Source organism: Oryx dammah, unplaced genomic scaffold (assembly GCF_014754425.2).
Source record: "Oryx dammah isolate SB20612 unplaced genomic scaffold, SCBI_Odam_1.1 HiC_scaffold_18, whole genome shotgun sequence".
Lineage (NCBI taxonomy): Eukaryota > Metazoa > Chordata > Mammalia > Artiodactyla > Bovidae > Oryx > Oryx dammah.
The window spans coordinates 21,047,099-21,061,033 of NW_024070202.1; the positions used below are offsets into that span (position 1 = coordinate 21,047,099).

General features: G+C 38.4%; 1 protein-coding gene across 1 annotated transcript in view; it reads right to left on the reverse strand.

Annotated features, from left to right (window-relative positions):
• Positions 1 to 9,187, reverse strand: part of VWDE (von Willebrand factor D and EGF domains) — an 80,063-nt gene extending 70,876 nt beyond the window's left edge. The window contains 5 exon segments of the mRNA XM_040260948.1: positions 332 to 419; positions 421 to 561; positions 2,326 to 2,510; positions 8,153 to 8,241; positions 9,162 to 9,187. Coding sequence (XP_040116882.1) covers positions 332 to 419; positions 421 to 561; positions 2,326 to 2,510; positions 8,153 to 8,241; positions 9,162 to 9,187 — 529 coding nt within the window.
• Positions 9,188 to 13,935: the final 4,748 nt, after the last annotated feature.

A 13,935-nucleotide genomic window follows, 5' to 3' on the forward strand; every position in this document is an offset into this window, starting at 1 on the left:
TGAAGAATATCATAAAGGAGAAAGGTACTTCCTACTGAATGTTATTAGTAGATAAATGGTATCAATATACATTACCATTGCTGATATTAACTGTTCACACTTCCACATTAACAAAATAATTTTGACGATTTAAACATCTTGGCAAAGAACCCTTAACAAATCTGGCCAATTTAAGCCAGAAATTTAGCCTCATTTTAGCAATAATAGTAAAACATATATCTTACTGAGATTTACATTAGCTCCATAAACCCCATCCAGAGGATGACACAAACACGCCAACACACAGAGTTCCAACACTAGCAATTCATGTGCATTACACATGTTTTCTTACCTTCTGCACAATATCTGCATCCTTGAATGGGTTGTAGGAAGTACACAAAAAACTTTCCACAGTTTCTCACAAACATTGGGATTTGAAAAAAGACAGCAGTTTTTCACAGTGCTGAACAAAAACTGCCACGTGGCACAAGCTGCCAGTTGCTTGAGTTCCCCAGGTGGAGGCAATGTTTCTGAATCTTTCAGAAACAGCCACATGGGGGCCTGTGACCCACAGTGGTTCGTCTTCGAAGCAGAGAAAACAAAAGTGGAAACACCAATTTGTTTTCATACATGGTAGATACGTCAATTTTACATCTTCTTTTAAGCAGCCTTTAAAATATTAAAGTTCAGTTCAGTTCAGTCGCTCAGTTGTGTCTGACTCTCTGTGAACCTATGGACTGCAGCACCCCAGGTTTCCCTATCCATCGCCAACTCCTGGAGCCTGCTCAAACTCATGTCCATTGAATCGGTGATGCCCTCCATATTTTAATATTTAATATTTAAAATATTAAAGTATCAATCACCAAAAAAATCTAATAACTTGTGCTTATACCATAAAAGAAAAGATAAATTCATAAATAGTAAATTTAAGGGTATGTGTTTGTGTCCTCAGTCATTTCTGATTCTTTGTGACTCCATGGACCAGCCTGCTGACTCCTCTGTCCATGGAATTTTCTAGGCAAGAATACTGGAGTAGGTTACCATTTCCTCCTTCAGGGGATCTTCCTGACCCGGAGATTGAACCTGCATCTCTTGCCTGTATCTTCTGCATTGGCATATGGATTCTTTATCACTTGAGCCACCTGGATAGCCATAGATTTAAGGGTAGCTTTCTCATAATTAATACAATCTTTTTTTCAATTATAATACTTTTTATTACATTTATTATTACTCATTTATATTGTGAACAAGAGAAATTCAGTATCAGTGAATTTACTGAATAGCTGATACAGCTTAAGACAAGTCAACCTGAAGTTATCTTAATATATAGCAAAGATAAACTGATCTTGGAGATTTCTTGAAATTTTTCTGAAAATAATATGTGTAAGATGTTAGTGCAGAGTGGAGAAGGCATCAAAAATTCAGGGGAGAAAGAAAGGATTGCTCAAAATCTGGTGATTGACCAACTGGTTAGCAATTAGGGGAAAAAAATGAAGGTAAAGCCTCACTTGAAGCCAAATTTGGATATTTTTCCCAAGTTCTTTCTACCTTACATACCTAAAAAAGGAAAATAATTCCCACTTAAAAAAATTTTTAATGTGGGTATAATAATTTAAAATGCTGGGTAACAATAAAGAAAGGACTTCCCAGGTGGCTCAGTGGTAAAGAATCCACCTGCCAATGCAGAAGATGCAAGGGATGTGAGTTCGATCCTTGGGTTAGGAAGATCCCCTGGAGAAGGGCATGGCAACCAACTCCAGTATTCTTGCCTGGAGAATCCCATGGACAGAGGAGCCTGGCAGGCTACAGTCCATAGGGTCACAAAGAGCCAGACATGACTGAAGCAAGTTGGCATGCACACATTCAATGATAAAGAAAATGAGGCTTCTATTAAGACATAATCCTTCTATTAAGCAGGCAAGAACTCAGGCACTTAAAATAGGCAGGATTTTACTATTTGGAAGTTACTGAGGTTACGTACATGAACCTTGGAGACTGACTGCCTGTGATCAAAACTTGGCTATCTGACCTGCTCTCTAGGTGACTCTAGAAGTGTTAACCCCTAAAAATATATTTTCTGTATTATATGGTGAGAATAATGATGATAGACTGTCTTCTATAAACATTGTAAATAAAAACAATTGGTGGACTGTTGGGCATTACATTAACTATTGTTATTATTGTCAGAATAGAGAAGTATGGGAATACTCCCTCAGATTAACTTAACCTTGATGAAAAATTAAAATATTGCAGTGTGAGTTATAAATTGGTTGTAACAAGATTCAATCCTTATAGCAAAAAATACATAAGAAAAAACACATGGAGCTAACATTAATGAGTTGATACCTCAACACATTTGGTCGGCATCTCAGCAAGTCTATCAAAGAGCAGAAATTGATACCATCCAGGAGAAAGGGAATGGTCACATAGCAGGTCTTGAATGGCTGACTACTGGAGGTGCAAGGAGTCAAAATGGACATTTTTATAATGGCTCTGAAGAAACTGGTGTCCCCCAGGAAAGCACTCCCAAGCTAGATTGGAAAGACAGATGTATTTATAAATTTTCTTCATTGACATAGTTCATTCCTCAATTAAAATTGATTCCCAAAACAAAAACAGAGCAAATAAACCTACAAATGGACATAAGACCATCTGATATATCATGATCGCTTGCTAAAACAAAAATAACTTAATATGCACTTTCCATAAATACAATCAGCTAATCAACAAGTTCTGTAGAATGTATTTTTGAGATACTTGAGCTTCAAGGACTTTATTTTCATTAAATTCATTGCTCTGAATAAACAATGGGTTGGGTTTTTTTTTTTTTTTTCTTTTGGCCATGCAGCATGTGGGATGAGATACCCCACGTCCAAGGTAAGAGAAACCCAAAAAGATGGTAGGTGCTGAGAGAGGGCATCAGAGGGCAGACAGACTGAAACCACAATCACAGACAACTAGCCAATCTGATCACACAGACCACAGCTTGTCTAACTCAGTGAAATTAAGCCATGCCATGTGGGGCCACCCAAGATGGGTCATGGTGGAGAGGTCTGACAGAATGTGGTCCACTGGAGAAGGGAATGGCAAACCACTTCAGTATTCTTGCCTTGAGAACCCCATGAACAGTATGAAAAAGCAAAAAGATAGGACACTAAAAGATGAACTCCCCAGGTCGGTAGGTGCCCAATATGCTACTGGAGATCAGTGGAGAAATAACTCCAATAAGAATGAAGGGATGGAGCCAAAGCAAAAACAACACCCAGTTGTGGATGTGACTGGTGATAGAAGCAAGGTCTGATGCTATAAGGAGCAATACTGCATAGGAACTTAGAATGTTAGGTCCATGAATCAAGGCAAATTGGAAGTGGTCAAACAGGAGATGGCAAGAGTGAACGTTGACATTCTAGAAATCAGTGAACTAAAATGGACTGGAATAGGTGAATTTAACACAGATGACCATTATATCTACTACTGTGAGCAGGAATCCCTTAGAAGAAATGGAGAAGCCATCATGGTCAACAAAAGAGTCCAAAATGCAGTACTTGGATGCAATCTCAAAAATGACAGAATGATCTCTGCTTGTTTCCAAGGCAAACCATTCAATATCATGGTTACCCAAGTCTATGCCCCGACCAGTAACGCTGAAGAAACTGAAGTTGAATGGTTCTATAAAGACCTACAAGACCTTCTAGAACTAACACCCAAAAAAGATGTCCTTTTCATTATAGGGGACTGGAATGCAAAAGTAGGAAGTCAAGAAACACTGGAAGTAACAGGCAAATTTGGCCTTGGAGTACAGAATGAAGCAGGGCAAAGGCTAATAGAGTTCTGCCAAGAGAACACACTGGTCATAGCAAACACTCTCTTCCAACAACACAAGAGAAGACTCTACACATGGACATCAGCAGATAGTCAACACCGAAATCAGATTGATTATATTCTTTACAGCCAAAGATGGAGAAGCTCTATACAGTCAGCAAAAACAAGACCAGGAGCTGACTGTGGCTCAGATCATGAACTCAATATTGCCAAATTCAGACTTGAAGAGTGTGGGGAAAAGCACTAGACCATTCAGGAATGACCTAAATCAAATCCCTTATGACTATACAGTGGAAGTGAGAAATAGATTTCAGGGCCTAGATCTGATAGACAGAGTGCCTGATGAACTATGGACAGAGGTTCACGACATTGAACAGGAGACAGGGATCAAGACCATCCCCAAGAAAAAGAAATGCAAAAAAGCAAAATGGCTGTCTGAGGAGGCCTTACAAATAGCTGTGAAAAGAATAGAGGCGAAAAACAAAGGAGAAAAGGAAAGATATAAGCATCTGAATGCGGAGTTCCAAAGAATAGCAAGAAGAGATAAGAAAGCCTTTCTCAGCGATCAATGCAAAGAAATAGAGGAAGACAACAGAATGGGAAAGACTAGAGAATTTCTTCAAGAAAATTAGATACCAAGGGAACATTTCATGCAAAGATGGGCTCGATAAAGGACAGAAATGGTATGGACCTAACAGAAGCAGAAGATATTAAGAAGAGGTGTCAAGAATACACAGAAGAACTGTACAAAAAAGATCTTCAAGACCAAGATAACCACGATGGTGTGATCACTCACCTAGAGCCAGACATCCTGGAATGTGAAGTCAAGTGGGCCTTAGAAAGCACCACTATGAACAAAGCTAGTGGAGGTGATGGAATTCCAGTTGAGCTGTTTCAAATCCTGAAAGATGATGTTGTGAAAGTGCTGCACTCAATATGCCAGCAAATTTGGAAAACTCAGCAGTGGCCACAGGACTGGAAAAGGTCAGTTTTCATTCCAATTCCAAAGAAAGGCAATGCAAAAGAATGCTCAAACTACCACACAATTGCACTCATCTCACACGCTAGTAAAGTAATGCTCAAAATTCTCTAAGCCAGGCTTCAGCAATACGTGAACCCTGAATTTTCAGATATTCAAGCTGAACCAGAGATCCAATTGCCAGCGTTTTCTGGATCATCAAAAAAGCAAGAGTGTTCCAGAAAAACATCTATTTCTGCTTTATTGACTATGCCAAAGCCTTGACTGTGTGGATCACAATAAACTGTGAAAAATTCTGAAAGAGATGGGAATACCAGACCACCTAACCTGCCTCTTGAGAAACTTGCATGCAAGTCAGGAAGCAACAGTTAGAAGTGGACATGGGACAACAGACTGATTCCAAATCAGAAAAGGAGTACGTCAAGGCTGTATATTATCACCCTGCTTATTTAACTTCTATGCAGAGTACATCATGAGAAACGCTGGGCTGGAGGAAGAACAAGCTGGAATCAAGATTGCCAGGAGAAATATTAATAACCTCAGATATGCAGATGACACCACCCTTATGGCAGAAAGTGAAGAGGAACTAAAAAGCCTCTTGATGAAAGTGACAGAGGGGAGTGAAAACATTGGCTTAAAGCTCAACATTCAGAAAACTAAGATCATGGCATCTGGTTCCAGCAGTTCTGTTCAGTTCAGTTCAGTCACTCAGTCGTGTCTGACTCTTTGCAACCCCATGAATTGCAGGACACCAGGCCTCCCTGTCCATCACCAACTCCCGGAGTTTACCCAAACTCATGTCCATCGAGTCAGTGATGCCATCCAGCCATCTCATCCTCTGTCGTCCCCTTCTTCTCCTGCCCCCAATCCCTCCCAGCATCAGGGTCTTTTCCAATGAGTCAACTCTTCACATGAGGTGGCCAAAGTATTGGAGTTTCAGCTTTAGCATCAGTCCTTCCAGTGAACACCCAGGACTGATCTCCTTCAGGGACTGGTTGGTGCACAAAAATAAAAGCAGCTTTTTAAAAAATCATTGTTTTAATACAGAAATTAACTTGTTTCAACTTACTGTCTTCCACAATGTGGTTTAAAAATGAGACTCGAATACTAAAATTACTTTCAATGAGAGCTGGAAAAGTATATTTTCCCTTTCAATAGCCATTCATATACATAAGCAATAATGCTTGCATCTAAAGTATATATTATACAACATCTTTATAATTGAAATGTCTGTCTAATATCATGATTATACTTGAATATTATTTAGATTCTTCTAGAAGCCTTAAATAAAATGTTGTAGCAGATGGTAAAGCTATATGACATTTCTGTTTTTGTTTATATGATTTATATTGTCATCCTTTTCTAAATCCCAAAGCATTTTGAGCCTCATGATTATAACTTGTAATATGTAATTAGCTAAATTCTTTAACTCCAGAAAGAATGCTTGATAATATTGGAGCAGTAATTCCATTATTTAGGAAATGGATAGATTTACAAAGCAACCTAATAGATGTCAGGATATTTCATTTTTGTCTAACTGTCCAAAACATTCACACTAGTCCAATTTGAAATAAGCTGGATTTTTGTAAGCTACAAACTCATTTTTTTAAATAGTTTTATTGGGATGTATTGTTAATTTACATAACATAAAATTGACCTGTTTTTATAGTGCATAATTCAATGCATGGTAGTATATTTACAGAACTGTACAAACATTATAGGCTTCCCTGATGACTCAGAGGGTAAAGCATCTGCCTGCAATGCAGAAGACCCGGGTTCAATCCCTGGGTTGGGAAGACCCTCTAGAGAAGGAAATGGCAACCCACTCCAGTATTCTTGCCTATAAAATCCCATGGACAGAGGAGCCTGGTAGGTTACAGTCCATGGGATTGCAAAGAGTCAGACATGACCGAGTGACTTCACATGGTCACAAACATTTTTTTTAGAACATTTCTATCACTCTAAAGATAAATCTCATGCCAGTTTATAGTCTTTCTCCATCTCCAGTCTCAAGCAACAACCAATCTCCTTTCTGTCTCTACATATTTTTTGGGGGGGGATATTCCATATAAGTGGAATCATACATGTTCTTTTGTGACAGGCTTCACTTTTTCATATTATCTGTACTGTAGCTTTGTAAGTACCTTATGCCTTTTTATTGGCAAATAATATTCCATATATGAATACAGTATATTTTGTTTATCCATTTAGCAGTTGATGGGCATTTTGAGTTGTTTCTGCTTTTGGGTCATTGTGAATAATGCTGCTATTAACATTTGAGTAAGTCTTTGGGTGTACATGTAAAAATCCTCAGAAATGTTTTGATCAAACATTATGTCTTTTATTTTTTTCCATGACTCAATTTTGAAGCTTAATTAGCAGTTGTAATACTTAACGCATGACTTAGAAAGGATTGTCTTGAAAATGTCAGTGCATTTCATTTGATCTTAGGTGAAGAAAAGTGAAACATCTTAAAGATTTGTTTGTACAAAATTGGGATGACAAATTTTGAAGTCAATTTGTAAAAGAGTCCCAAACTTTTATGAATACTACAAATGAAACTCACTGTCAACATTTTTGAAATTTTGAGCAACTTTTCTTCATGAATGATTAATCTATTAGCAAGCCTTTTAGACTTCAAATAATGCTTAGACCTTAAAAAAAAAAAAGACTTTAGTGTACTTAGTTAAATTCCTGGATTTTCTGATATTTTAGGTTTAAGAAATTAAATTTTTCATGATGTGAAAAAAAGAACAAACATTACTGGATTAGACCAACCTTGATTCAAAGTTGGAATCTGATACTTTAAAAGCTGTACAACTTTGGGGAAGTTATTTAACAGTTCAGAGAATTAATTTCTTGATTTCTAAAGTGAGGTCAATAATTCAATGACTATCTAAATTGAGAGGCATCCAAGAATCTCTAATTGATGGTTACATTCTTCCCCCTGATTTCCTAATGTTTGAATATGTTGACTCTTGGTTGCTGCTGATTGGATCAGGGAATCCCTGCTTGATGCACAGAAAGTGACTTGGCATCACAATTCTGCCCAACGGAAGGCTCCAAAACAGGCAGTGATTCTCTGAGCCCACATGTCCCCCCTTTACAGAATTTATTTTACCTTGTTTTCTTTTACTGAAGTATAATTGCTTTACAATGTTGTGTTAGTTTCTGCTGTGCAACGGTTATCTGTATACATATATCTCCTCCCTCTTGAGCCTCCCTCCTGCCCATCCTCACCCTAGTCCTCTGGGTCATCACAGAGCACCAAGCTCAGCTCCCTGTGCCATACAGCAGCTTCCCACTAGCTGTCTGTTTTACACAGGCAGTGTATATATGTCATTTGTCCTTTATAGAATTTCAGTTCCTGACATGGGAAGTCAGCTGGTCTGAGAGCTACCGTATTGTACTGAGGAGGCTGAACAAGGTGAAGCAGTTCAATACAGCGGTTAAGATGATTTCTGGAATGAGAGCACATCATTTGAAAATCTGACTCCCATTCCCATCTAGTAACTCTGGGTAAGATATTTCTCTTTACCTTTGTTTATCTGTAAAATGGGGTTAATAGTATTTGCCTAATAAAGTTACTTTGTGGATTAAACCAAACCACATATGTAAGGTCTTATCATACATGGCACTTAGAACATGTTCAACAAATGGCTGAGGCTTGGGCTGTTTTTAGTATTATTATTTTTCATGCAGCTTATCAGTGCAATCTCATTACCTCTATCTATTTACTGCAGGGGAGAAGAAGATAAAATTAGAGGAAATTGTCAGGAAATTTAGAGATTGCCTATGGCCTTTGTAAATACTCACTCTCTCTCTTTTTTCTTCTTCTCCTATACACCCCTTATAATTTAGCTAATACACTTCCAGCAAATTCCTCTTAACTTGCTGCTGCTGCTGCCAAGTTGCTTCTGTTGTGTCTGACTCTGTGCGACCCCATAGATGGCAGCCCACCAGGCTCCACCGTCCCTGGGATTCTCCAGGCAAGAACACTGGAGTGGGTTGCCATTTCCTTCTCCAACTTAAAGGCTGAGTAAGAATCTGCCTCCCACTATATTCCCTGTGACTACATTGTTACATTGACCCCTCAGTTTAAATGTGACATTAAGTCTGCTACTTAAACTGTCTGGAAAATATAACTAATATACTAGTGCCTATCATTGTGATAGTATTAAAAATTAAGTATTTAGCATAATGCCTATCAAATGCTAGAGAATTGACAGTACTACATTCTGTATATTTCTATATTATTTATAAGCACAGTTACTGAGATATCTTATTAAGTTGTTTGTGACAGAGCAAATGTATCAATTAGAAATTTAGTGGAGAACAGTGTCTTAATCATCACTTAACTCTAGCAAATTTATATACTTACCTTAGTCCCAGCTGAGCCAGAACCATTCTGCTCTATGGGTACCACCCAGATTTTTCTCTAGATTTTTGCAAACTTTTTCTATAAAGGGGCAGATAGTAAATTCAGACAATTAAATCTCTGTTGAGACTACTTTTCTGTCATTATAGAGTAAAAACAGTCATAGACAAAACATAACGGATTGGGTATAGCAGTGCTGAAACAGAACTTTATCCACAAAAACTGACTGCCATCAGTCAGATTTGACCTGTGGGCCATAGTTTGCAGATCTTTCACAGGTAATGAAAAGATAGTATGTATTATTATTAATAACTACTTACCACTCACATTGTTTATTTCTTCCTTAGTTTTAAAATGTATGATTTTTTTGTTTTACAGAAACATTTTAAACCTTCTTAGAATTTCTGTATTTTCTTGAACAATAATAAGAAAAGATATTCTAGTTAGAGCTGAATAAGAGTTACCTATTTTAGAGCTGGAAAAGTCATCATGATGAATGATTTTTAAGCTTATTTTTTAAGATAAACAATTTATTTTAAAAATAATATCTTTAGGTAGATATATTCCTAAGTATTTTATTCTTTTCGTTGCAGTGGTGAATGGAATCGCTTCCTTAATTTCTCTTTCCGTTTTCTCATTATTAGTGTATAGGAATGCAAGGGATTTCTGTGTGTTGATTTTATATCCTGCAACTTTACTATAGTCATTGATTAGCTCTAGTAATTTTCTGGTGGAATCTTTAGGGTTTTCTATGTAGAGGATCATGTCATCTGCAAACAGTGAGAGTTTTACTTCTTTTCCAATTTGGATTCCTTTTATTTCTTTTTCTGCTCTGATTGCTCTGGCCAAAACTTCCAAAACTATGTTGAATAGTAATGGTGAAAGTGGACACCCTTGTCTTGTTCCTTTAGGGGAAATGCTTTCAGTTTTTCACCACTGAGGATAATGTTTGCTGTGGGTTTGTCATATATAGCTTTTATTTTGTTGAGGTATGTTCCTTCTATTCCTGCTTTCTGGAGAGTTTTTATCATAAATGGATGTTGAATTTTGTCAAAGGCTTTCTCTGCATCTATTGAGATAATCATATGGCTTTTATTTTTTAATTTGTTAATGTGGTATATTACATTGATTGATTTGCAGATATTGAAGAATCCCTGCATCCCTGGGATAAAGCCCACTTGGTCATGGTGTATGATCTTTTTAATGTGTTGTTGGATTCTGATTGCTAGAATTTTGTTAAGGATTTTTGCATCTATGTTCATCAGTGATATTGGCCTGTAGTTTTCGTTTTTTTTGTGGCATCTTTGTCAGGTTTTGGTATTAGGGTGATGGTGGCCTTATAGAATGAGTTTGCAAGTTTACCTTCCTCTGCAATTTTCTGGAAGAGTTTGAGTAGGATAGGTGTTAGCTCTTCTGCAAATCAAAACCACAATGAGATACCATTTCACACCAGTCAGAATGGCTGAGATCCAAAAGTCTATAAGCAAAAAATGCTGGAGAGGGTGCGGAGAAAAGGGAACCCTCTTACACTGTTGGTGGAAATGCAAACTAGTACAGCCACTATACAGAACAGTGTGGAGATTCCTTAAAAAACTGGAAATAGAACTACCTTATGACTCAGCAATCCCACTGCTGGGCATACACAGCAAGGAAACCAGAACTGAAAGAGACATGTGTACCCCAATGTTCATCGCAGCACTGTTTATAATAGCCAGGACATGGAAGCAACCTAGATGTCCATCAGCAGATGAATGGATAAGAAAGCTGTGGTACATATACACAATGGAGTATTACTCAGCCATGAAAAAGAATACATTTGAATCAGCTCTAATGAGATGGATGAAACTGGAGCCTATTATACAAAGTGAAGTAAGCCAGAAAGAAAAACACCAACACAGTATACTAACACATATATATGGAATTTAGAAAGATGGTAACGATAACCCTGTATGCGAGACAGCAAAAGAGACACAGATATATAGAACAGTCTTTTGGACTCTGTGGGAGAGGGCAAGGGTAGGATGATTTGGGAGAATGGCATTGAAACATGTATAATATCATATATGAAACGAATCACCAGTCCAGGTTCGATGCATGATACTGGATGCTTGGGGTTGGTGCACTGGGATGACCCAGAGGGATGGTACGGGGAGGGAAGAGGGAGGGGGGTTCAGGATGGGGAACATGTGTATACCTGTGGCGGATTCATGTTTATGTATGGCAAAACCAATACAATATTGTAAAGTAATTAACCTCCAATTAAAATAAATAAATTTTTTTTAAAAAGAAGTTAAACAAACAAACAAAAAATAATGTGTATCAAAGTCTTTGATTAAAGGTTGCGTGGAAATCTTGGGGCCCTACCCACCAGCTCTGCACAGGATAGTTTGGGAAATAATGGCTTGAAGACAGGGTACATACTCAGATGTCAATAGAGGCAGAGCAGGGAATGTAATGTGTGACAGTGGTTTAGTTCAAGACTACTATGAGAGGTGGAGACTAGGGCATGAAAAGGCATTGACCACACAGAGAGAGGAGCTGCTACCACCAGCTGATTATTGTACTAACAAAATTTGGGCCTATTTTTCTTTGGGGGAGAAGGGCCTATTATGCTAGATGGTCTCTTTTCACAATAACCAAGCATTTTTCTTCTTTCATTCTTTTTTTCTTTTTAATATTTATGAAATGCTCTAATTTAAAAAGCCAACAACTAGTTAAAAACAAACAATAAAGAAAAATTCCTCGTCAAACCAAAGACACAACTCCAGGGTACAGCTGCCAATCAGCAACCTCTGCTCAGGATTGAAGTCCTCATTTTATGGGTAGGAGAATGGAGTGTCAAAAATCATGACTTGGGTGTCTGGCACATATGTTCCTTGACTTCACTGCCCAAATGTACTTTTCACTAACATGTTTTCTTTGATTTTGGGAGAGAACTTGGTTGATCAAATAGCAGCTAAGAATACAGACTTTGTGGTTGGGTACACTTGTGCTAGAAATCCCAGCATTGTCCTAGATTTCTCATTTGTAACATAAGGTGATCAATTAATACTTCCCAGGGCTGTAATGAGGGGTAAATAAGATAGTGAACGAAATGTCCCCTCCATTCCTGGCATGCAATAAACACGATAAATGGGACTGTTACATTCTAAATTGTAATGAAAATTTTCATGTGAGGAAGTGAGAAAATAGGGCTTCCTTGGTGGCTCAGTGGTAAAGAATCTGCCTGCCAATGCAGGAGACATGGGTTTGATTCCTGGTCCAGGAAGATCTCCTGGAGAAGGAAATGGTACCCACTATAGTATTCTTGCCTGGAAAATTCCATGGCAGAAAAGCCTGGTGGGCTATAGTCCATGGGGTCTCAAAGTGTTGGACACAACTTAGCCACTGAACAACAAGTGAGAAAATACAAGTCTAATCAGCTTCATTAGGTAAGCATGCCTATGCACACATATGCATTTTTGTCTTTCTGGGTCTATAGACTAAATATCTCAAAAATTATCACACAAATCAGAATTATTTAGCCACATTTATACCGAAAGGGTGAGGGTCTGGCTGTTTACTGCCCAAAAACCAATAAACAGGCCAGATTGATGGAAAGGAAAGTTTGCTTTATTTCAGATTCCAGCAACTGAGCAAGGGAGAGGGTAGACATCTGTCCAAAGGCCAACTCCTCCCTAACTGACAACCAGTGGGGCAAGAGTTTTTATAGACAGAAATGGAGGTGGGGGGAAGCTATATACAGAAACAGCATATTCATCTTTAATAGTCATCTTCAAACTGGTCATCAGTGGTCTCACTAGCATCATCTTGGTTGTTTTAGGTACAGTTCAGTTCAGTTCAGTCGCTCAGTTGTGTCCGACTCTTTGCGACTCCATGAACCACAGCACGCCAGGCCTGCCTGTCCATCACCAACACCCGGAGTTTACCAAAACTCATGTTCATTGAATTGGTGATGCCATCCAACAGTCACATCCTCCGTCATTCCCTGCTCCTCCTTCCTTCAACTTTCCCAGCTTCACAGTCTTTTCCAATGAGTCAGCTCTTTGCATCGGGTGGCCAAAGTATTGGGTTTCAGCCTCAGCATAGGTCCTTCCAATGAACACCCAAGACTGGTCTCCTTTGGGATGAACTGGTTGGATCTCCTTGCAGTCCAAGGGACTCTCAACAGTCTTCTCCAACACCACAGTTCAAAAGCATCAATTCTTTGGCGCTCAGCTTTCTTTATAGTCCAATTCTCACATCTATACATGACTACTGGAAAAACCATAGCTTTGACTAGATGGACCTTTGTTGACAAAGTAATGTCTCTGCTTTTTAATATGCTGTCGAGGTTGGTCATAACTTTCCTTCCAAGGAGTAAGTGTCTTTTAATTTCATGGCTGCAGTCACCATCTGCAGTGATTTTGGAGCCCAGAAAAATAAAGTCAGCCACCGTTTCCACTGTTTCCCCATCTATTTGCTGTGAAGTGATGGGACCAGATGCCATGATCTTCATTTTCTGAATGTTGAGCTTTAAGCCAACTTTTTCACTCTCCACTTTCACTTTCATCAAGAGGCTTTTTAGTTCCTCTTCACTTTCTGCCATAAGGGTGGTGTCATCTGCATATCTGAGGTGATTGATATTTCTCCTGGTAGTCTTGATTCCAGCTTGTGTTTCTTCCAGTCCAGCGTTTCTCATGATGTACTCTGCATATAAGTTAAATAAGCAGGGTGACAATATACAGCTTTGATGTACTCCTTTTCCTATTTGGAACAAGTCTGTTGTCCCATGTCC